The 25,725-nt window shown below is 42.6% G+C and overlaps 1 protein-coding gene across 5 annotated transcripts in view; it reads right to left on the bottom strand.

The window, feature by feature from the left end:
* WLS (Wnt ligand secretion mediator) overlaps window positions 1-25,725 on the bottom strand; it is a 107,451-nt gene that overhangs the window by 46,930 nt on the left and 34,796 nt on the right. For 3 of the 5 annotated variants that reach the window (XM_032631058.1, XM_032631067.1, XM_032631048.1), the window contains exon 2: window positions 22,900-23,172. The exons of the other annotated variants lie outside the window; for them this stretch is intronic. In XM_032631058.1, the coding sequence (XP_032486949.1) occupies window positions 22,900-23,172 (273 nt within the window). The remainder of the gene's footprint in view (window positions 1-22,899; window positions 23,173-25,725) is intronic. 5 annotated transcript variants of the gene reach the window in all.

Consider the following 25,725-nt stretch of genomic DNA (forward strand, 5'->3'; position numbering starts at 1 on the left):
GAAACTTAACAGTTGAATCAAACACACTGCATGCAGAGACCACTCAACTCCGACTAAACACAACTTTCTACAGGAGAGAAACACACCATTACTTCAGAAAACTGACTGGAGGAGTGTGATGCGACCCCTCCCCCCCCGCCCCAGCGTGGAGTTGGAAGCCTGGCGACGCTTGTGTTCATGTTGTGGATCTGGCCCTAACCAGGTGTGCAGTCAGGGACAGAAGTGAGCCCTGTGGACTGGGGGCAGCTGCTTTCAGCTCCAGCCATCATCGTAAGGCAGCACAGGTCTTCCGACCAGACCTGCTGCTTCTTTCAAGAGAAGCCAGAAATGCAGATGGTTATACAACATCTCTCAATCTTTAAATGTCAATAACCAATTCGCTAGAAGTAAAAGGAAACAAAATCTCTGCGCAGGTCAGCTAATAAGACATCAGGCAAGCTGTGTCATTCTTTGGGGGGACACTTTTCCTACTCCCCCCACACCACCGTTCTTTTCTTTCCATTTCAGCATTAGGCGAAGTTCTTTCTAAAGCTTTCTATTTTGGTTCATGAACTTTACCACATACCCTGCCTAATCCTCACACATCACCTCCTTACTTCCTTTGCCATCTGGGGGCAGGTGTTATCATTCCTGTTTGTGAGGCAGAGAAGCCAAGACTCAGAAAGCTTCACCCCTAGAAACATCAGACACTCAAGCTTCTAGAGTTTCATGGCGTATAATTCTTACAGAAACCACAGGGAGAATGGCCAGTTCAAGTGGCCCTCGAGCCTTCCCTGGCTGGACTCTGTGATCTCCCCTACCCACCCTGCCATGAACATTCAGGTTCCTTACCCTGTTGGAATAGGACTTGCCTCCTAGGATTCTGTGATCATTAAATCAGTTACTACAAGAAAAATCCTTAGAATAGTGCAGAAAGCATGAAGGGTTAGCTATTGTTTTTATCATTTTATTAGGGAAGTGAAAGTCAGTCTTATACTTACTTTAATTCAAAATAATTACCGGGTTTCAGGGACATGGAACCTCCCACTATGAACCCGTATCCAAACCTGGAACACAAAACTCAGAAAAAGGAAAACACTGGGCAGAGAAATACAGCAAAGCTCTGAAGTCAGCCACCAGAATCACTTCCTCTTCTGTCTCCAATGGACTCGGAAACAAAGTTCAGCTTTAATGACTATGTTGCATGTAGTAAAACACTGGTCTCCTGACACCCCTCCCCTCCCCACAGAGATAATGAAAGTAAAGCATCCAATTTGAACTCCCAGGGAGAATGGCAGGAAGGCCAAGGCTACCTCTGGCACCTGGAGAACCTTCCCTATAAAACAAGGATGCTGGTTATACCAGTTCCATGGGGTAAAGCTGTGAAGTATATCAGCATAGGGCATTTATAGATTTGAAATGCATGGTTTTCCACACCTAAACGAGACCAGCAGCTTTGCTATCCTGTGGGTTGTCGGAGCCTCGCGTTTCTCAAATGGCTTTGGAGACACATTTTGGTTGCAGGGAAAATCCATTCTCAATACTGGGAAGGGAGGTGTGGAAAGGCACACTCGGTTTTTCCATCCTGTTATGGGAGCAGTGCTCTGATGTGAGGAACCTGCACTCCAGGGTTCCGGAGAAGCAGACACAGACTGCAGAGTATCATTACAAGCAGAAAGATCTGTGCCTTTCCATATTGGGAAGTATAGACCAATCATATCCTTAAGAAGCATTTATCTCTGTATGAGTTAAAACGCCCTGCCCTGGGCTTCCCTGGTGGCGCAGTGGTTGGGAGTCCGCCTGCCGATGCAGGGGACACGGGTTCGTGCCCCGGGAAGATCCCACATGCCGCGGAGTGGCTGGGCCCGTGAGCCATGGCCGGCCGCTGGGCCTGCGCGTGCGGAGCCTGTGCTCCGCAACGGGAGAGGCCACAACAGTGAGAGGCCCGCGTACGGGGGAGGGAAACAACGCCCTGCCCTTCATGAGAAAAGTGTTTGCCAATCAGTTTTCTGAAGACAAGTGGAAGGCCAGAGAGGTGAGCCAGTCCTTAGCATAAGCCAAAAATGGTGGGGGGACAAATAGCTAGGAAAACAGTGTGAGCACCTCAAGAAACCTAGGGCCGCTGCTTAAGGTAAGAATGGTCCCTGTGGGAGGAGGGGCTAAAGTGATGAAAGATGAGCCTTCCTTGAGGAAAAAGAAAGAAAGTAATCAAAATGCTTCTTACTTACACTTTTAGAAACAGGTATTTGCCAGCCAGGATAGTACAAAGAGCTTGGCGGCCAAACAGATCTGCTTTTCAATTTAATCTTTATGTCTTCCTAGCTAAGAGACCTGAAATGTCTTAGTTTCCACCTCTGCAATATAGAAATAGTGGGACCTACTTCTCAAGGCTGTTGACAAGACCACTTGGCATATAGGTACTTAAAAATACTCACTCCCTTTCCATCCAGTCCTAGGATGGTTATGTTATATTATTGATCAATTAACTGGAAATAAAGGGGAAAAGGGGGAGGACAAGTTACATTAAGAGCTATTAAAGAAGTATTTTATGGTTGTCAAAAGCTTTTCAGTTCCCTAAGAAACCTTGATTTCCCTGGGCCCTTGTTCTGGGAAAAAAATTAAAGAGATTTCAAAATGCTCACATGCATTCCCACGTTACATAGGGGAGCTACCAGTCACCAGGTTTGTTTGGGTAACCTCAGAAGGAGGCCGTGCAGACCAGCCTCCTCCCAGCCTCCTGCAGACATATAATCTGAGGTTATTTATGCCAGCATTCCTACCCTGATCAAAAACTCCCTGACCTGGCTTGTATTTTCTTGACGTTTTCAATTAAGGAAATAACAAAACCAGCCCTGTCCAATATCCACGGTTAGGTCTGGCAAAAAAGGACTCAGCTAATTATAAATTTGGTCTGCGCTGTTTTCTTAAGATGCCCTAGAGGCCTGGGTGTAAGCAGTTATAAAATGAATGAGTACAATTATTTCCCGAACCAGCCTAACAGTTTAGTTCACACCACCTCTCTCATTTTTCCCCCATCACGTCAAGCATTTGCGTTGTGGAGAAATATTTTCCACATGTAGGAAGACATTTTTCTAAGCATCATCAGAACGATCCCTTGCTATATTCTGAAGCAGTATCTCCTAATTGAAGTAAGCTGTCTATGAAATATGACTAGGGCATAGGGGAATGTTCCACACATCAGGTCCTTTGCAGTTAGAAAACATCCACTCACGCATATTGCACCCTACTGGACTGCTTAAAGGCTATACATTTGGAAAAGTAGCTGAGGCATCAAATGTTTTGTAAACAAATGAATCTGCAGGACCACAGAATATAGAAAAAATATATCCTGGTGTTCACTGGGCTGTAGAATAGTCCCTTCCCCTTCCAACTCAGCTCACTTGCCCTGAGGGGTCTCATCTGCTCTTGGGACACCAGCCACCTCTCAAGTTCAGATTCCTCTCCTAAGTTTCAAATCTGCACGCTCACTACCCACTGGATGGCTTTATTTCTGTGGTTCAGAAAAGAAAGCCAAACCACCAAATCTGGTCAATTCTCTCAGCTCATCAAGTCTTGCAGATTTATCCCCATCTCTATCCTCACCACCACTCCCCGTGCTCAAGGTCACCATCATTTCAGGTCTAGATGACACAAACACATGCCCCATGCCTGTGTTTCACACTGTAGCCAGATAGATGATTTCTGAGATACCTTCAATGTCTTTACATTACCCTCAGTCTAATGTCGAAACTCCTTAAATGGCACAGGAGACTAAGATCTGACACTTGGTTAGCATCCCAGGGTCTCATCTCGCAAACTCTTCCCTATTCCTGCCTCCCCAGACTAGTCACCTTAGCCCGCCATCCTGCCTCCAGCCTGGAAGATGGGTAAGAGTTCAGGTTCTGGAGAGAGGCAGCCTGGAATCACGGCCCACCTTGGCCACTTGGTGGCCAAGTAGGCAAGGTGTGCAACAGTAGGCAAGCCACTGAACTTCTCTCTCTATAAAAGGGGGAGAACAGCATGCCCATGTCCTATGGTTGTGAGGACTAAACGTGCTAATCACTCAGCACAGCCCTGGCGTACAGTAAGCATTCAGTAAACGCTGACTGCTTTTTTAAGTCTGCTACTCAAGGTTACCTACACTTACTGCACTTGGGGTCCCTGCTTGCATACCAGGTGTTTAATAGGTGTCCCCTTTGAGAGGAGGAATTACAAAAGAGCTTCTTTGCCTCTGGGCTGCAGACAGTACTCGGCAGGTAGTGCATGGCATTCCCACTCGTGCCAGAACAACTCCTGCTCATCCTCTAGAATTCTACAGATTCATTCCCGCCTTCCCTCACCCACTAAAACGGATGAAGTGCCCCTCCTCTTGCTCGCACAGTACCCTGTGTGTCCAGCGCTGTAACACGTGTCCTACTGCAGTTCAGCTACCTATTTACCTGTATCTCTTTCCCTACCCACCTCCCACTTAGACTGAGAGGTTCATGAAAGCCAGGGACTACCTCAGTTTTGCTCACAGCTATATCACCCATGTCTTTACAAATCAGATAGTCATTAAATATTTGCCAAATTAATGAATGTCATTCTTCTTCCTCCGAATATTCCTACAATCCAAAATTCCCTCCATCACTCCATCACCTCTATAACAAACGTGTGTAGTCTATAGTTTGCTGTGTTCTGGTGGCATTCACTTTCTTTTCCCCACTGCCTGCTTCCTTTCTCCCCCCACCCGCCCCCACCAACACACACACACACACACACACACACACACACACACACACACACTCAGAAAAAAGGATGTTCCTCAAATTTGGCCAAGGGTCCCATCAAGAAGCAATATGCCTGTTCCCAGGACTGGGTGGAAGGGGAGGGAGCCTGAGGGAGGCACGGTCTCCTTCCTCCCTCTCCATCTGAATTATAATATGGGGTTGCAGTAGGTGTTCTGCTTCAGAGGGCTAGTAGGGGTAAAGGAGGAGAAAGGATGTAGCCACAGGGACTAGAAACCAAATAGTCCTCTGACCTGTTCTAGAGTTCAAGATTTAAGTAAAGCAATAAAAAGATGGGTCTTTGAGGTGTGTACCATGCCTGCCCAAGTCGATAGGGATAAGAGAATAGGTGGCACTACTGGCAAGAGACTTCAGAGAAGAAAAACTGTACAGCACCCATTTGGGTATAACACGTCAGGTCTCTGGTAATCTACTCAAGCCTATTTTTCCAGGACAGAAAAGAAGCCCATCAGGAACTCATAACAGGATGTCATAACAGCTGGTGTGGCCACCAAGATGGAATAATGTACCTCTGAAACCTCTAATTCTAAATGGACCATCCAATCCAATTCATTTTTTCCTCCACCAAATATGTTTAAGCACCTACTAGTTTCTGTGCACAACAGTGGGGATGAAAAAGACATACAAGGCAAAGTCATTGCCCTCGATTGTTCACAGTATGGTGGGGAAGGCAGGCATATACATAAATAAGTATTATCTCATGTGGGTAGTACATCTAAAGTAGGTATATACAGTCAGTCCTCTATATACAGACGCAGAACCTGCAGATATACAAGGCTGACTGTACTGCACCATTTTATATAAAGGACTTGGGCGTCCATGAATTTTGATATTCAGGTGGATCCTGTAACCAATCCCCCAGGGATATCGAGGGATGGCTGTAGTCAGCACAAAGATGTCAAGAGTGCTAGGTAGGGGGACAAGAAATGCAGCATGGAATGCACGATCTTCTAGATTATCTCATCTAGAAGAGATGATGTTTAACTGTGAATCACAGGATGAGTAAGAGTTCACTAGGTAAGGAAGCAGGAGAAGAAATTACAGGCAGAGGGAGCTGCATGCCTAAAGAGTCACGGAAGCAAAAAATAGGACAGTGTGGTCAGAGAAATCAACTAATTCAATATGGCAGGGAATGGGAAAAGGAGTGGAGAAAACAGACAAGGTTGAGAGGAGAAAGGATTTTCTGACAAAGAGAAGAAACATGCTCTGAACACTGCATTTTATTTCTTTATTTATTTTAATATTTTACTTATTTATTTTTTTTGGCTGGGTTGAGTCTTCGTTGCTGCACGCAGACTTTCTCTAGTTGTGGCAAGCGGGGGCTACTCTTCATTGCCGTGCACGGGCTTCTCATTGCGGTGGCTTCTCTAGTTGCAGAGCACAGGCTCTAGGCACGTGGGCTCAGTAGTTGTGGCTCGTTGGCTCTAGAGAGCAGGCTCAGTAGTTGTGGTGCACGGGCTTAGTTGCTCTGTGGCATGTGGGATCCTCCCGGACCAGGGATCAAACCTGTGTCCCCTGCATTGGCAGGCGGATTCTTAACCACTGCACCACCAGAGAAGTCCCAGCATTTTCTTTAGAAGGATGTTTAAGCAAAGAGATCTGGCAGCTGTGTGAAAGGCTGACTGGGATAAGGTGGGGGAAGGGGTAGAGAGATGGAGAAGAAACTGTGGCCCGCTGCACTTACACAGTTTTCAGCATGTTTAAGATTATTTCATCTCATAGTAAAGGTCACCAGAAGGACCTTCCCCATTTTCCAAGGAATTTGAACTCAACAATGAGCCAATCTTTTCCTAAAAAAGCTAGAGAAATCAGAACCATCCAAGCTGGCAAGTGTTAAAACACTGGAAAGCAAATGTGGCCACACTGCTCTTTCCTATTGACCATAATCAACATAAATGTGGAGTGAAAACAAACTTGAGAGCCAAGGGAGGGAAACACACAGTGGGTTTCTTTGCTTTCTCCCCAGGACACCATCAGTGCACAGAGCATCTAGAATAATAGCCAGTGTGATGGTTATGAAAATCTACCTGCCTCTCCCTCTCCCTCTCTCCCTCTCTCTCCCTCTCTCTCTCCCCCCCCCCCTTGCAATTAGAGAAGAGAGCTTCATTCACACTGAATCTAAAAATAGACGACAGCGGAATTCACAGACTGACAGCTGCATTCTCATACAGTAACCAGGAGAGGAAAGGGATGGCTAATTTAACTTAACAACTCCCAAAACAAACAGCCAGTAGAAGTCCAGGATAAAGAGAAAACACAAAGGTCACTTCTTCAAAGGGCTGGAAGAGGAATGGGGTCACTCTGTGGCAGTGTATTAGTCCTCCTCAAATCCTGATGAAACCAGTGAAGTAGTGTGCCCAGATCTGCCCAGAGTCCTTCAGACAGGAGCTCTGGCAGACAAAACGGCTGAAGAAATGCAATCAACATCAGGCAGGAGGGCCAGGACTTGTCTTCTTAACTTTTTCCTACATCACCTGGATACCTTAAAAGCTAAGAAAGTCACTCCATTTTCTAGATAAATTAGCTCTTCCCCCCTGCCTCACCCTACCTTCAGGAAGTCTAAATCACACCCTGCCTAGCCTGAGGCAGGAAAAAAAAAAAAAAGTTATCCAGTAAATTAACATGGATCATTAAGGGAAAGAAACCAGGTGTCTCAAAGGAATTCACCCTTTCTTTTTTCCTCTCCTTGGTCCCAAAACGTTTTGTTCCCCAGTCTGTCCTGCCCAGGGAGGGGATTATGGTTGGGCTTCAAAAGAAACAAGGGAATGCTTGTGGACAGGAAGCAGACTCTCTCTGCAGCTCTCCCACAGATCTGTGCTGGCTCTCAGGGCGGCTGCCAGCCAGCTAAATGTCAGATCGCTGCACCCCGCATTCCCGAGCCACACCACCTCCATCGCCCCGGTGACTAAGCTGTTTCAACAGCTGTGTCACTGCTGGAGTCAGGCCAGTGTTATTTGCACAGAGCATGTGCTTCGTGTGGCTTAGGTGGGGAATTATTGCACACGGGACTGGGGTGCTATTTGCAGAGCAGGTCCTCCCCTTGATCATCAGCAACGGCATTCCCTGACCTCCGGGCAGCAACGGGACAATGTTGGGCTGCTGCTCAGGCTTCCGGGAGATGGTTGGACTCATAACACCACAAAGAGGGTGGAGGAGGCGTGTGTGTCTGTGTGGAGAAGGCGTGTGTGTCTGTGAGACAGAGAGAAGAAAACCAGGACCCTGGGTTGGGCCCCGAAGACCTCAATGGCCCCTCCCTCGATAAAAGCCACCAGTACTGAAAGGAGGTTCCTTCTGCTCTTCCTCTCCAGCCGTCTCCCTCAGTCTCTCCTGGGAAAGCCTCTTTCCTATCATGTAATGTTGGCACCCCCTTCATCTCTGTCGGTCTGTCTGTGCACCTCTCTGCAAACTTGCCTCTGAACAACACTAGGCCTGGGCAGCGTCCTCTTGCGTGCCTTGTGCCAGTGCCTCTTGTGTTCCCTCAACCCCTGGCCTTCCCCTCTCCCACTGCACCGCCTACCGTCGTTTATGTTTATGTCACTCCTGACGCAAGCTGGGCCCGTGGACTCTCGTTCGTGCCCTCCCACCCCCTACAGTCGAGCCTCTCGCTCAGCAAGGCAGGCACAGCAGGCATTCCTTACTAACTGCTGAACATAGCAACCCAGCTCCCTTCCAGCGAGGGCTGATGGGACCCGAGCAAAGGTATTGCACTTGTGGCCTTTCTTATCTGTGGGCAGGACCAGTTTCCACTTGTAGGCAATTCTATGCTGCATCCAACCAGGAGCCCTATTAACCTGCTCTTCCTCCTAAGTTGTTCTCACAACAGCAATCGGGCTACGTTTTCTGACATTAAAGAGATTCCAGAAATGTGTTTTCTTAACCGTAATTCAAAAAGAGTCATGTACCACAATGTTCACTGCAGCACTATTTACAATAGCCAGGACATGGAAACAACCTAAGTGTCCATCGACAGGTGAATGGATAAAGAAGATGTGGCACATATATACAGTGGAATATTACTCAGCCATAAAAAGAAACGAAACTGAGTTATTTGTAGTGAGGTGGATGGCCCTAGAGTCTGTCATACAGTGAAGTAAGTCAGAAAGAGAAAAACAAATACCGTATGCTAACACGTATATGTGGAATCTAAAAAAAAAAAAAAATGGTTCTGAAGAACCTAGGGGCAAGACGGGAATAAAGACACAGACGTAGAGAACGGACTAGAGGACACAGGGAGGGGGAAGGGTAAGCTGGGATGAAGTGAGAGAGTGCCATGGACATATATACACTACCAAACGTAAAATAGATAGCTAGTGGGAAGCAGCCGCATAGCACAGGGAGATCAGCTCAGTGCTTTGTGACCACCTAGAGGGGTGGGATAGGGAGGGTGGGAGGGAGGGAGATGTAAGAAGAAAGAGATATGAGGACATAAGTATATGTATAACTGATTCACTTGGTTATATAGCAGAAACTAACACACCATTGTAAAGCAATTATACTACAATAAAGATGTTAAAAAATAATAAAAGGATATTATAAAGACATAAAAAAATAAAAATTTAAAAAAGAAATGTGTTTTCTTATAAAGGAGGTCTTGTATTTTAAAAAGAAATAAAACAATGATTCTCTAAAGCTCACATATATATATATATTTTTTTGCGGTACGCGGGCCTCTCACTGTTGTGGCCTCTCCCGATGCGGAGCACAGGCTCCGGACGCGCAGGCTCAGCGGCCATGGCTCACGGGCCCAGCCGCTCCGCGGCTTGTGGGATCTTTCCGGAATGGGGCATGAACCCGTGTCCCCTGCATCGGCAGGCGGACTCTCAACCACTGCGCCACCAGGGAAGCCCTAAAGCTCACACTTTTGAGCGCCTATTATGTGCAGACATTTTCAGCTGCACATAGATGCCAGCCAGATGTAAATGATCACCTGCAATCTCAAAATGAGGAAACTGGGAAGGAGGCAAACTATGAACCAGGCTTGCCCACCTCCACCACTCCAGGCCTCTCCTATCATGTCATGAGTTCGGGGACGAGGCCTGTTTCTTGCTCTAGAAAAGCCACTAATTAGCTGTACAATTGGAGTAAGTCATTGTACACATTGTATTCTTTCATTAAATCCTGACGTTGAACGTATGATGACTAAGGTCCTTCCGGTTCTAACATCTCCTGAATGCAGAAAACGAAACTACTAGCTTAACTGCCTTCTACCTTTGAGGCACTGCAGTAAAAACGAAGAACAGTAGAACAATTCCTATCCTCAGGGCACTTATAATGGAGTTGGAGCAACCGGGGATAAAACCTTGATTTTGACTAACATGAGTTAAACAGAAACAAATACAAAAATACCAGAGTCCATGGTAGTCCTTGAGAAAAAACAAAGTCATAACTATAAAAGGACAAAAGTGCATTTCAACAATGGTTTCTCTCCCCCCCCAAAAATATCTTTGTGCTGCTGGCAGGAAAAGCCAGCTCTACCAGAAGGGATCCCGTCTATTTCACGGGAAAGCTTTGTTTCCGACAAGTTTCATAAAGGAAAAAGTAGGCTAGAACACGCTTTTTATTTCCAACCCACCTTTTCTTCGTTCCCATGAATGAGGAGGGGATAAGAATGACAGCAGGCAGCCAGGGAGAAAAATAATATGGCTGGTGGGTCCTGACCTCTTGGATTCCTGCCGACAGAGAAGCCCGAGAGGCAACATTTAATTGTGAAAAAACCAGCCTTGCTTGCCTCTTATCTTTCTCCTCTGTGACTTAAAACCCACAATTACTGGCAACCCCTAGATTCCGAGTCACTCAGCTGGTGGTGGCAGCAATGGCTGTGTCTGTAACTGAAAAGAAAAAGGGGAGTTCGATTTTACCTGCCTCGGAAGCCAGCCTTGTGCGAACACAGCCCTAACACAGCTTTACGACTTCTCCCATTAAAAAGTTCACAGATGCCCTCCCGTCGGGAAGACCACCATGCGAGAAGTCCAGATGGAAAAAAAAGAAATTCCATTTCCAGCTGCTGTATAATTCAAAGGACAAGCTATGAGTCTCAAATCCTGAATTCCACATTTCATTTCAGCCCTAAATATGTGATTTTCAATTCCTTTTCTCAAGGATCAAACTCCAAATTTCTTAGCCCGGTCATCAAGGCAACTCACCGACTGGCCCTCTATCTTTCAGGAGCTTATCTTTTCTCTCCAATCTAGAATTCTTCTAACAAGTAAATTTACTGTCCTTTGCATACAACACGTCATTTCACAGTATTTCACGGTGGAAAAATATGGGTCTTAGTTCTGCCTTTCTCAGCTGCAGACCAGATGACCTTGGAGAAGTCACATACCTTCTATAATCTCAGTTTGCAGACCTCTAAAAGGTTGTCACCCACATACCTCTGCTCCCATCTTGACCTATTACTCTATTCCCAAACATTTTAATTTACATATTCATATGTTTACAGTCAAATAAGATTAAATCATCCCTTGTGGACATATTCTCCTACAAGGATGCTGAGAATTTCCCATAACTTCTATTTTAGGGTGTTCTCCAATTGCTTAGGTGGTGATCAACATGAAATTTGGCACTCATGGGGTCTACCTATACCATGAAGTTGGAGCTCTTACCTTGAGATTCATAAACCTCTAAATTCCACAGACGACCTTAGGTCTTCTGTTGAAGTATGAATACATGATATTTGAATGGGGCTTATGCACATTTTTCTCCCAAGGTCAAGGTCCTTGATCCAAAGTTAAGAACCACTGTCCTGAAGTAATGAAAGGCCTAAGGCCATCATCCACCCAGGTTCTTGTTTTGTACATTTGACTCTGCTTCCTCCCTTTCTGGGCTACTTTATTCTCTCCAGAACTCACATTTCTTCTCTCTGCTCAAGTCCAAGAATAATAACTCACCTTTACTGAGCATTTACTCTGTACACTTACTATGTAGAGGCCTCACGTGTATTTTATTCTAGTTTCATCCTTAAAACAATCCTAATAAGGGTGGTACTACTATTATATCTATTCTACTGATAAAGAAAATGAAGTATAAGGAAGTTCACAAACTTACCAAAAGTGTCATATAATTTATAAGTGATAGGTCAGGGATTTGGCCCCAAAACTCTGGCTTCCCAGAACAAAATAAGGCTGCCCTTGGATTGTTTCTTTGCCATCAGATAGTAGACAGTCACAAATTCCAACATCTCCTTTAAGACTCCACCCTTCAAGACTCAGTTAAAAAACTGTCTTCGAAGTTAGTTCATCATTGCCCCTTCTGTGTTCACGGAATATTCTGGGCACTTAGCACTGAACACATTAGTGTGATTTTTTTGTTTCTTTCTCTCTGAACTAGACAGTGAGCACCTAATTCTTTTGACTACATCTCAAGTATTTACTGTGCCAGGGGCTGTGCTAGGGACCCAAAGGTGAACAAGATACAGTCCTTGCCCTCAAAATTCAGTCTTTCAGGATAGAGAGAAGTAAACAAAGAAGGGTCATGATGTTTTTTGAAACTGTATTATGAAAGATAAGGACTTATCTTTATACCTTAATTCCTGAGTAAAAAATGCCAGGGCTTCCCTGGTGGCGCAGTGGTTGAGAGTCCGCCTGCCGATGCAGGGGACATGGGTTCGTGCCCCGGTCCGGGAAGATCCCACATGCCGCAGAGCGGCTGGGCCCGTGAGCCATGGCCGCTGAGCCTGCGTGTCCGGGGCCTGTGCTCCGCAACGGGAGAGGCCACAACAGTGAGAGGCCCGCATGCCACAAAAAAAAAAAAAAAAAATGCCAGCACATAGTAGAAGCCCAATAAATAAGCAATAAATGAATGCAGGACATTGGGAGGGGGGCCTCAGAAACTGGACTGTTAAATTTAAGAGATCTACCATCCCTTTATGAAAACTCTTTGAGGTTATTTGTATACTGACTCACCTAAAAACTGTTTCCTGTGTTGGTGTCTATGATACATTTTTTAATGTCAGACTAAAAATACACTTCCAGTACACCAACCCTGTCTGCCTACCCAAGGACTAGAAATGAACACAAGGTAACACATAACAAAATAAAAGACAAGAAAACTCACTCATTTCAACACTAAGTTCACCCACTAACAAAGAGGCATCCATCCCCACTGAGCAGCATCTTCTAAAATGGTTACACTTAAGGGTCTTTGAAGTAACTGATTCACAAAGCTGAAGGGATACTCATGAGATTTTTATAGAGCCCAAGAATCTTAAGTGAGTCATGGACTCTTCCGCAAAAGAGATGTAGAGTGGATGGAACCTTAGGAGTCATCTCGTATGATTTCCCACTCAGATCAGGAAGCCTCTCCAGAGCACTATGGATGGGTTCACGCCATAGACTCAGTGGGATCAAGGCACTAGAGTTCCAAGATTGCTTTCACTTATAACCCCTCTATTTCTCAGCTGGGGGACTTTGGACAAATCATTTAGCTTCTCTCATCCTCAGTTTCCTCTGATTTTATAAGGGAGAAGAACTATTAAGATGATCAGATGAAATAAAATAAAGTTGTCTTAATCAGAGATGATTTGCTTGCAAGTAACAGGATTTTATGCACGCTAGCTTAAGCAGAAATTAGCTGGAAGGATACAAAGGTATCTCAAGAAACTCAGGACACAAAGTGCTGACAAGCTTGAGGAACCAGAACCAGGAAGAGAAAACTGTCAGAGAGAGATTCATCATTTGCAGTTGATCATAATTATACCCCATAATTATGGTCCTTTGTCTCCATTTTTCTCTTTGCATCTGATTTTCCCAATCTGCCAAACAACTTTTCTCTCCAACATCTCCAACACCTCCTGCCCAGGTAGCCCCCAGGACTTTTCAGTTTAAATGCCAATGAAGGTGGGCCTAGAAATAGTGAATCCCGATTTGTTATAAGAGAGAATCTGATTGTTCCCCCTTGGGGCAAGGACCCATCCTAATCCAATCAGCTATGGCTGGGGGACTGATCATGTGGCCAGGTGCCCACTCAGCAGGCACGGTGGAAGCCCACACTCAGAGAGGAGAGATAGACAAGTTCTGCAGGAAAATGACATGAGGCCAAAGCAAATGGCTGGCAACACACACAACCACCAGCACCCCTAGTACAAAAGTACTTTGTAAAGAAATCACCACCAAATGCAAGTTATCACTTGGGGTCATCATTATGATTCCCCCCTCAACCAGCTTCTGGTTGATTACTACCAATGACAGGCTGCTCACTACTTGAAGAGACAGCCTTTTCATTGCTGAACAACTTCAAGTATTAAAACTCTTTTCTACATTGACAGTAACTTTTTAGAAGATACTAAATTTAAATGTTTACAATCTTCCCCCAACCCTTACCTTTAAAGAACACATAATCTTGCTTGTTAGGTCAGGCCTGGGCTTTCCTTTGTGGTCATAATATGAATAACCAGTGGGGCAGGAAAGATAGATTCGTTGGACAATTACTTTAGGAAACAACCTAAACCAGAACAATTAAAAAACCAGAACCTCTTCTTCCTTTAAAGAATTACTACTACCTCTCCTACTAATACCATTAGCACTAACTTACTAAAGCAAAAGAGGAACTGGAACCATTTCTAGCATCAGCGTGTAGACAGTAGGTAGATGTTGAAGAAAGTGGTTTTTTCCATTGTAGAATCCCTGGCACCTTTGCAAGTAGAATTCTGCTTTGCTTAACAAAGGATTTTCTTTCCCCATCTAACTTTCTTTTGCTTTGAAAAGCATCATCCAGAAAATAATTTTACTTCATATTTTCTTAGGTTACCCAAAATAAAGGTATGATTCCCCATAAAATAACCTCATATTAGCTATGTGGTGATTGGCTGGCATTTAAATATTAACAAAAATACCCCAAATTAGAAGAGGAGGTAAAAGCACAAAGACACCTTCTATATAGTGGAGCACCAACAAGGAATCTGCTGCCACTGGTGGCTCTGCTGCTCCCATTTTTCATTGATGTCACCAGGCTTTTATTTTAGTAACCAGGATATACTTGTTATGGATGCAAAGAGAATCTCCTCATTTATATTCTAAACTCAGAGCAGGAAATGAGACACATGGGTGATCTGCAGCTGTGGCACTATAAACAGGACCAGCCTACCTCCTAGTCTAGATTCTAGACTGCACTACATTTCCTGAACTTGGGAGATTAAAAAAAAAAAAAAAACAGAGAGAATACACCATTTTAGAAAGACCAGCACAACTTCTGTCCAAGAATCTTAGAGGCCGCTGTTTGGCAGAAGGCTCACTGCCCTGTATATGGTAGCTACTTGTTGCTAGGTACCATCCACCTGCCTACATGGCTGATATACACCGGGAGATCCTGCTCTGTCTCCAGCCAGCTGTGCTACAGTGGGCAAGTATTGTAAGGTTTCCTCATCTAGTAAACTAAAGGACTAGTTCTTTAACATTTTGGGGCCAAACACCCATTTGAAAACCTGACAAAAGCCACAAACCCTTTTACTCCCAAAATGCACATAAGTAAATATGACTAAAATTTCACACAGTATCAGGGGCTCATGTGGCTCTTGAACCCTACCCATAGACTCCTGGTTGAAGGTAATTAGAGCAGCAGCACTCTAACCTATCTTCCAGTGCTCAGAGTCTGCAATCACACAGTTGATGTTTAGTAACAATTACTGCAAATTATTCAACACCATAGATGAGTGTTTTGCTAAGACTAAAGACCAATCCAAAACGATCTAGCTTCCAATGTTAAATTGACTGGTAAATCAATGAATGACTGGAAGGAAGTGGGAGGGACTGGATAAGCAAACTATAAACATTAATAAAACATCTTGGGAAGGTTTTGAGAGGCCAACTCTGTTTTTCAACTGGATTTTTTCATTTGGAAATACATAACACGAAACCATTGAGCCAGATATAGAGATCCAGACAGCTTTGTAGTGATGCTGTCCAAGTCACGCGCTTACACCCATCACACCCAAATAAAACAAAGCCAAAGGTTTCCACGCTCCTGCCAATATAAACACGTTCACAACGGTTAATTCCAAAGCTGTGCCTGATGATTGCCACAAAGGGAAAGATAATCCATCAATGAGAGTAAACAAACATGATGTCCTTAATATTCACTATCCTGGGTTAATCAACAAAATATGGTCTTCTCCCATGATTTTAGTTTCCTTCTATTTCAAGTCAGTAGGTAAGACTGAATCATGCTTGTAAGTTCTAGGTTCTAGCCTTTGTTTGAAGGGGAAACACACTCCATAAGAAAAAGGACTGGCCGTGTAAATCCATCTCAAATAGTGACAACCTCTTAACCTTTACCCACCACCTCAAACCCCACTCCATTTAAGTCTGCCACATCTTTCTGGTGTGTTTTGAGCTTTTTCAGCTTATCTTTTTTTAAGGGGGAGGGGAGAGAGGAGAGGAAAAATTTGAAGTTTTTATTTCTGCTCACATTGACTCTGGGGCAGGTAAAGAAATTTAAAAGGTAACTTAAAAAATCTTGGTGTCACCAGCCTGTAATAAAAACTGTCCAACCAGAAATGTTTCTTATAGAGACTGTGACATGGTCATGAATCAAAGAAGGTCTCTATTAGGGGAGGTGGGGGAATGGGAGTGGGAGGGTAGAATTAGATTTCTTCTCAGTGACTTGCTTCAGTATAGTTTGTTAAAGAGGATTATCTGATGAAGCATGGAATTCCAGTTATGTGCATACCATATTACCAATGGTCTGTTCCATCACAGTAGTTGTAGTTTTATGGTGTACAGAATCCTCTGCCCCATTAAGCTCTCTTTGTGGACTCTTCCCAAGAGGCATCTCAAAATATAATAGAATTAAGAAGCATGACTCTTGCTGATGGTCAACAATAAGATCACAATAGGATTCTGTCTTTCTTCCTTCTATAAATTCGCCCCTAATCATTTTAGATAACATGACAGTTTATTTTTTACAGTCAGCAGATTGTTGCTTTATTCTAACTGTCTTCATGTGGTGTCTAACTAACATTCTATAATCGATACACAAATGGAAGCACACAATCATTTCATAAAAAGTTAGGCAATTTCCTCCCAGGACACTCAGCCATCTAACTTGAAAAATGACTGGGTAATAATATCATTCTACTTTTTTTTTTTTTTACTAGAAATGTTGTACAGAAATGTTTTCAGTTTGAGAAAAGAAAAATCACTTGTTATAGAAATAATTCCATCGTTACATGTAGTCATTTGCAAGAATGAAACAAGCAAATAAGACAATACTCAATTATAGCACACAGCACGGGGTTTAAAGCAAAACATAATGACTTCATTACCTAAGAACAGAATAAATGCTCTGGCTTTCCCCATCCCACACCATTTATCAGTATTTCTTCAGCCTAAGGGATTTTTAGACCCCTGAAATCCTAGATTTACTACTCAAGACAGATCAATCCACCTTGAAGCTTTCTGCCAAAGAATTTCCGTGCTTCTATTTCAACAGTAGATTTGAAAGCTGGGTAGAGACATGTCAAAAAAACCCTCCTTCTTTGATCTCTCCACCCAAGTTCCTCAAAAGAAGCCCCATGTAGAGTCTGAGGTTATGCTAAGTATGTGACTTGCAGTTGTAATCAGTAGAGCGACATTCCATTACAAGTGGGTACCACTTTAGCCAACTCAAACCTATATTTCACAAATACATACATAAATTAAGCGACTCATAAAACACTTTTAAAAAATGACATACACCCACTCTAGAGGATATTTTCAAATAACAGAATTTGCTGTTACAGAACAATCTAAGCCCATCACATAGATAAGCATTCATTTTTCTCAGTGCTCAACCATCCAGACACCAGATGTTTAGGTTGACATTTTTTTGACACTTTTTAGTCCACTCACACTCCCTCCATTTTCTAACTCTCCAGAGCAAAAACTGAAGTCCTCTGTCTCTTTCAGCTCTATAGAAGCACCACGTTTGTGCCCTGACAAACACGTTAATTCCATGCCTCTGAAATGTTTAGGTAAAAGTCAGCAGTGACCCAAACATAGATTTCAACAGAAAGGTCTGCTCAGAATTTGTACAGTCATCCCTCGTTATCCATTGTTTCCAGGACCACCCTCCACCCCCAACCCTCAGCAAATACCAAAACCTATGGATGCTCAAGTCACCTATACAAAGTACCATAGTACAATAGGCCCTCAGTATCCAAGGATGAGATATGGAGGGCCACCTGTAATTGGCATTTACTGAAAGGTCCACTTTCTAAGCATCTAGAACTAGATTCTATTCAACTGGCTTTCCCTTCCCAGATCCGGCAGATTATAGTTTTAAAACTATCACCATTTACAAGTTGAACTGGCTACTACTTTTCATACTTATTACTGAATGACAACTGTAGGTTTTTGAAATGTTTATGTTTTAACAATGAGAGTAGGGATTCTGTTTAAAATTGCTTTTTCAAGTATGGATTACTTTTATTGAATAATAAGCATGGAATATCATATTTCTCAACAATCAAATAAAATATACACATTCTCTAAACACTTTTATTACTATACATTACCCTATAATATCATCATTTCCCTCCAAAAAACATCAGTCTGATGAAATCTTGAAGTTGATGAAACAATGACCAGTTTTTAAAGTGAATGTCAATGCTTATTCAGTTTCTGATGGATTGTCAAGATTTCAAATCCTAGCCAAAACCTGTATCATCTTAAATTGAAAGTTTAAAAGGAATAAACAGGGCTTCCCTGGTGGCGCAGTGGTTAAGAATCCGCCTGCCAGTGCAGGGGACACGGGTTCAAGCCCTGGTCCGGGAAGATCCCACATGCCGTGGAGCAACAAAGCCCATGCACCACAACTACTGAGCCTGCGCTCTAGAGCCCGAGAGCCACAACTACTGAGCCCACGTGCCACAACTACTGAGCCCGATGCCTAGAGCTGGTGCTCTACAACAAGAGAAGCCACCGCAATGAGAATCCCGCACACCGCAACGAACAGCAGCCCCTGTTTGCCGCAACTAGAGAAAGCCTGCACCAAGCAACAAAGACCCAACTCACCCAAAAATAAATAAATAAATAATTTTTAAATAAATAAATTTGAAAATAAAATGAACAAAATTTAGCACCAAATGAATGTCCTTTAAAATATATAGTCCTTAGATTATTTTATCTGCTCAAAGACCCTTCAAAGATACAGGAAAACTCAATACATATATATATATATATATATATATATATATATATATAATCCTAACTTTAATTTCATAGTCCAAATGTGAAATCTCTTACTACTTGAAATCTGAAACTTATTTCACAGACTGTATAGGAAAGTTTAAAGAAAAAACAGGATTGGCCTGACTTTTCCTTCCATTTGAGGTAATATTGCTAGAGCTGAATCTCTGATAAACAGAAAGCCATCCACATATAATAGGATCTTGTTCACCACACTTATCTTTCTTCTTCTGCCCCATCTCTTGCTGTCAGAAAGGCATCCAAACAATGATAAAATATAAAAAGTGAACCGGCAGCTGTACATACTCTTTAATATAAGGATCAGGGTAAAACCCAGACCTACCACGTCTTATAAATGAGAAGCCCGCACACCACAACAAAGAGTAGCCCCGGCTTGGAAGATAATTTTTTTGTGTGCCCCTATTAAGTGCAGACCCTCACATTATAAGAAATTAAAGTATGTTTCTAAGGTAAAGAATCTTTAGTCCACTCTTTTTCTAGATGAAGATAAAATATATTTTGGAACCTGAAGATGTACTTGGGAAAAAAATCTATAAGATGCATTCACATTTCATTTACATATAGCAATGTTTTAGTTAAAGCCTTACCAGCATAGGCATTTTTTTTTTTTTTTTTGCGGTACGCGGTCCTCTCACTGTTGTGGCCTCTCCCGTTGCGGAGCACAGGCTCCGGACGCGCAGGCTCAGCGGCCATGGCTCACGGGCCCAGCCGTTCCGCGGCATGTGGGATCTTCCCGGACCGGGGCATGAACCCGTGTCCCCTGCATCGGCAGGCGGACTCTCAACCACTGCGCCACCAGGGAAGCCCCAACATAGGCATTTTTGATGTTTAGAATTAATATTTGATGGGAAACAATTCATCTGTGAAGTTATTAAGATATGTGATAGGTTCTGACCACCAGTAAGGATGGGGTGTGAAATTTCCCACACATCCAACAATTCTGATGCCAGCAGGGTGTCCTACAATTCAACTCAATTCTGACACTATCTACTCGGAGATACCATCAGATCCTACAGGTTAAGGGCTCAGTCCCACAAAACTGCCCCTCTCTTCAGACACTAATCACAAGCCCAGGTTGTTACCTGCGCTTCTGACCTACTGGCTACAGATTGGAGGATCCCATGATCCCCTCCTTAGACTTCAGATGCCAGCTGCCAAGTCCAGGTTGTTACCTGTACTTCTAACCTAGTAGCTACGAACTAGAGGTTCCCACAACCCCCTTCCCAGGTTTGATTAATTTGCTAGAGCTGCTCACAGAACTCAGAAACCCATTTATTCATTAGATTATAGGTTTATTACAAAAGATATTAAAGTAGATACAAATCAACGTCCAGATACATAGGGCAAGATCCCTAACAAAGGAGCTTCTGTCCTCATGGAGTTTGGGGTCCAGTATGGTGCCACATGGAAGCATTCTGATTCCCCAACCTGGAAGCTCTCCTTCTGGGTTTTTATGGAGGCTTCATCATATAGGCTTGATTGATCAACTCATTGGTCCTCAGTGATGTCCATTTCCCGATATTCATGCCGTATGTAATCTCCCTCAAGTGTGGGCTGGACTTACTCGTTCACTTCTAACCAGTAGAATACAGTAGAAGAGATGAGATGTCACTTCTAAGACTGAGTGGCTTCTGTCTTAGGCACCTGCGTTTTCTCTCTCTCTCTCTCTCTCTCTCTCTCTCTCTCTCTCTCTCTCTCTCTCTGCCTCTCTCTCATCACTAGCCCTTATTGAGGGGTGGGGGGGGACCTACTGTAAGACAGCCCCATGGCAAGGCCTATGTGGTGATGGAACAAGGCCTACCAACGACCACATGAGTGACCACATGAAGCAGATCTCCCCCAGTCGAGCCTTCAAGCCTTCTCATGAGACTGCAGACCAGAACAACAGCTTGACTGCAAGCTCGAAAGAGAAGCTCAGCTGGAGACTCCCAAGTTAAGCTGTACCCAGATCCCTGACCCAGAGAAATAGGGGGATAATACATGCTTATTGATGTATGCTGCTAAATTTCAGGATAATTTGTTATACCCAGCACTAATACAGTCAATACGGAGCAATTATTTAATTTCTACTACAGAGTAAATCATTTCCTTTATACTTGGAGCTAAGAGTCTGTCTGGGAACATTATTCTTGAAATACACAACAGGCAACCAGATAACAGAGAACTCTGTCCTTGACCTTCACACCAAAACATAAATAAGCCAGTTAACCTACCCATGTCAGCCTACCATGGCTCCTCTAACTGTTGTAATTCTCCTTTTCTTGAATACATTCTTAGAATTAGGAATATGAAAACCCAAACCTCAAGATATATACATTAGCTTTAGTCTCAGTTTTTAACCTCATAGCAAAGTTTCCTGCCCGAATCTCACACATTATATGGCATATTCCTCTCGTTATAGCACTTATCTTTCCTTATGGTATGTTTAAGTGTCTTTCTCCCAACCACTTCTTCCCTAGTGCTTTGTTCAATCTTGTATCTTCAGTACCTACTGCTTAACACATGGTTGAGACTTAATAAAGCTTGAATGAACAAATGTGTTACGCAAGCAATGAATGAGTAAGCAAGTCAATAGGCAAGAGAATAGGGATGTGGGAAGTACCGCTTGAATGCTGTTATGAAGGTCCAGATGTGCCCATCAGCCATTACTTCTACCTAAAATGCTCTTCCACTTGCACCCACCCTCACCCCAACTCCTTGTCAGGGTTTTCACTATTTAACACTCACCTCAAAGATGTGTCTGCTCACCTCTACACACACACACACACACGTGTGTGTGTGTATGCGCACCAAGGCAGCCTTCCCTTTCTCTGCTCTGAAGCCTTTTCTTTATGCTCCCACAGATCCTGGGTATACCTTGGTCACAGCACCTAGCACACTATACTGTAATGACTTGTTACTTGCCTGTCATTGCCACTTAACTATAAGCCCTTTGAAGGACAGTGTCTTCACATGTAACCACATGTCTAGCCATCAATTTGGTATGTGGCCGTAGTGGGTACTCAAAAACAGTTTGAAATAATGGGTAAGAGACTGAATGAATTAGGGGTAGGGTGGAAACTCTACATTCTGAAAAATTATCTTAGCATAATCTGTTCCAGATAAAATGTCAACCAGGCACATATACTGCTCCAACTCCTAAACAGAGTAAAATCAATGTGATTGTATATCAAGATAATTGTTGATACAGGAAAATTAGAATTGAAAAAGTGCTTTAATCCATGGACAGGCCCTAGGCAGAGCTGTCTTCAACACACCTTTTTCTCTTTCACTCTCACCCCTGATCCTGCTTCAGTAAAAAATGTTCTCTTCCTTCTCAATTTCAGATTCCCTATACTGTCCTCAGATGCCACAAGTGGATCTTCCTCTCCAAAATCACCGAATAATCTCCTCCTCACAAAATGTTTATATGCCTCACGTCCTCAGAGTCTTGAATCACAATTGAGTAAGCTAGAAAAATAACCCGGTTTGTGGGAAAATAGGTGCTTGTGGGTTGGTGTTCCCATTTTGACAGGTATCTTTTTCTAAGGCAATGGCTTCACTCAAAGCCCAGCCAGAAAAGACATTTGCAAAGATGCGACCTTTCAGAAACCCTCAAATCACTCCACTAGGATGAGCCCCCTCTCCACACTAGAGAGGTTATAAAACTTGGTTAGGGCAGGGCTCTGGCCACCTGACTTTGAATTCCAGCTCTTCCACTCTCTAGCCTTCTGACTTTGGGCAGTCTCACTGATGCCTGAGTTTTCTATGTGTAAAATGAAATGAGACCTACCTCTAGGAATTAAACGGGTTAATTCAGGTAGAGTACTCAGAAAAGTGTCTAGTAAGTAGAAAGCAGTCGATAATTGTCACTAGTAATACTATTATTTTACTGTGATTATAACTGGTTCCGAAAAGCCTGAAGAGAGAAATTCTCCAGGATAGGAGAGGGATGGGGAGAATGCACTTACTGATTTGGTTGTTCAGCTTGAATGCAATGTCCAGCTGCAGGATAAACAGCATGAACTGGAACCAAGGACTCATCTCCATGGAGGGGAGGGGAATGTGAACAGAAAACACAATGTCATTGGCTTCGATTTCCCTTGGAATCGCTTCCTCAATGTCTCGGATCTTGTCACACTGGTTGGGTCCCCAAGGCATTAACCATTTTGTCTTGTGATGGTTTTTACGGACATCCACGCATTTCACTGACATGTAGGACACTGCCGTTGTGGGTCCTGGAGCTGAAAAGAGAATATTTTCCTGTTTTAGAAGAATCATCCACGGAAGTGCCTATTTCTATCTAATACTCTTTCCACTACTGCCCTCTCTCCATTTTTCACACCACCTTCTATAACTTGAGGTCATTAATACCAAGAGATCTCCAAAATCCGGGTGAGGATCCTTCAGTGACCTCCAGAGGCATCATAAAGCATCCCCAAGAGCCTTCCCATTGTTTTCAGTGACGGTTATTTACTGAAAGAATACATTTGTTTTCTTCAGTTCCCTCATCATTCCAAACAAATGTCACAAAAATCAACTGTGCTTCACTTTCCACCTGCCTGAGGGCCTGGAGACCTCTGGGGTTTCACAGAACACAGTGTCTGAAGTCAGAAGACCTGGGTCTGAAGCCTGGTTGAATGACTTACTCTCAGGTAACTTTGGGTAAATTGGTCAAATCTATAGTAGCTTTAGGATCCTCATCTGAGAACTAAGATGGTTGGCTTCTAAAATTCAACCAAGGTGGCTGGTTTCTAAGATTCTTCTTAACTCTGAAATTCTACAACACTGCTTTTGATTGAGAGAAAGAATTTTTCTGACTTTGGGCCCCCATTTAATGTACCTATCAGAGGATGGAACCCAAACACTGACTGACACTTCAAGGGTATACTAAAATACGATACATGCATTTCAAGAGGGATCATCAAATTTGAAATATATAACATTGACAACACAATTTTGTGATTATAAAATGGTCACATAATTATAACAGAAAATCTGCAAAATACAGAAATGTTGAAGTCCAAAACAACATTTACCCAAAATCCCACTAAAGAGAAGTAACCACTGTTGGAAAAATATCAAAGTATTATCTGTCTTTTCTATGAGTGTGTAACTAGATACAAATCTATGGAGGAATTAATTTGTATAACTTTAAAATACATACTAATATTAACACATATCGTTACAAAATAGGGTCATACCTATTTGTAGCTTCTTCTTTTTAATCACTTAGCAAAGTAGAGTAGAACAGTGGTAAATAACACAAGCTGTGAAGCCAACTTGCCTGGCTCTCTCATTTCTGGTTGTGTCACCATGAATCCAAGCTAGCAAAGTCTGGGGTGAATTTCTAAACCTGTCTGTGTATTAGTCTTGTTATCTCTTAAATGGCAACAATAATAGCTTGAATGCAGTGTCCAGCTGCAGGATAAACAGCATGAACTGGAACCAAGGACTCATCTCCATGGAGGGGAGGGGACTGTGGACAGAAGACACAATGTCATTGGCTTCGATTTCCCTTGGAATCACTTCCTCGATGTCTCAGATCTTGTCACTCTCTGAGTCGTTGTATACATTAAACAAATTAACATATGAAAAGTATTCAGAACAGTGCTTGAAAGTACATGAAAAAATATAAAATTAATTTTAGCTATTATATTATAAATATTTTCTATGTAATTAAAATTTTTCAACTAGTGGTTGCAAAATAATCACACGATACACTCTTTTAATTTACCTATAACCCTCCACCCCTTGTTTTGTAAAGGTTGTCTATAAATAAGAATAATTCTTTGCCTAATATGTTTTGTTAGTGATTTACCTCAACTTTTCCCTCTGCTGTCTCAATTTGTTTACGGCATATTTTAATACAGAGAAAGCCCAGATTCCATGTACAATCACACTTTTATGTTTTTCCCATTCTTCTGTGTATAGACAGACTTTCTAATCTCCAGATTCAATAAACTTTTACCTTCTAGTCATTTTTAACAATTTCATTTTTTAAATATTTAAATAGTTGATCCACCTGGAATTTGCTTTGATATAAGGGATGAGGTGAGAATCTAGTTTCATTTTTCTAAGTATTTAAATTCTTCTTTACTGAACCAACTCTCCTTTGTTGTTGCTTTATGACAGCACCTTTATCTTATGTATACAAATAGATATTTCTGGACAATCTAGTCTATTTCCATGTATTGGACTGTAAATTCATGGCCTAACACAACATGGTTTTAAGTCACGTAAACTGATGGTTTATATCAATATCTGATAGAGTAAAACCCCTCCCCCATGCCATTTCATGTTTATATTTTTTGCTGGGATCTGATTGAAATTACATCTATAAATTAATGTGGACAGGGTTGGCATCCTTTCCTGACATTTAGTTTTCCCACCCAAGAACAGTGATCATTTCTCCATTAACTGCAGTCCATTTTAATATCTCTTTGAAAATTTTCATAGTTTTCTTCATGTGGATCCTTCTACTACAATATATTTTTAAACCTATTTATAAAACTTTTCTCTGAAAGTAGTGGAAGGAAAACATAAATCTGGTTTATGTGCATGGTTTAAATATGTTTAATTTTGCACATATGATACTTGACACACTGCTTTCAGACCCTTTATGAACAGAAATCATCTCTTACTTAACAGAGATCAAATAGCAACTAGAGGAATATGTAAAGCAAGAGGAAAAGTCATTTATGACGCAAGGGTGTGTATTATTAATACTTTGCCCTACTTCTAGTGCTCAAATACACATTTTTCTACCCCTAAATATCAATCCTAACAGTAAATTC

The sequence above is a fragment of the Phocoena sinus genome, chromosome 1, assembly GCF_008692025.1.
Source record: "Phocoena sinus isolate mPhoSin1 chromosome 1, mPhoSin1.pri, whole genome shotgun sequence".
Classification (NCBI taxonomy): domain Eukaryota; kingdom Metazoa; phylum Chordata; class Mammalia; order Artiodactyla; family Phocoenidae; genus Phocoena; species Phocoena sinus.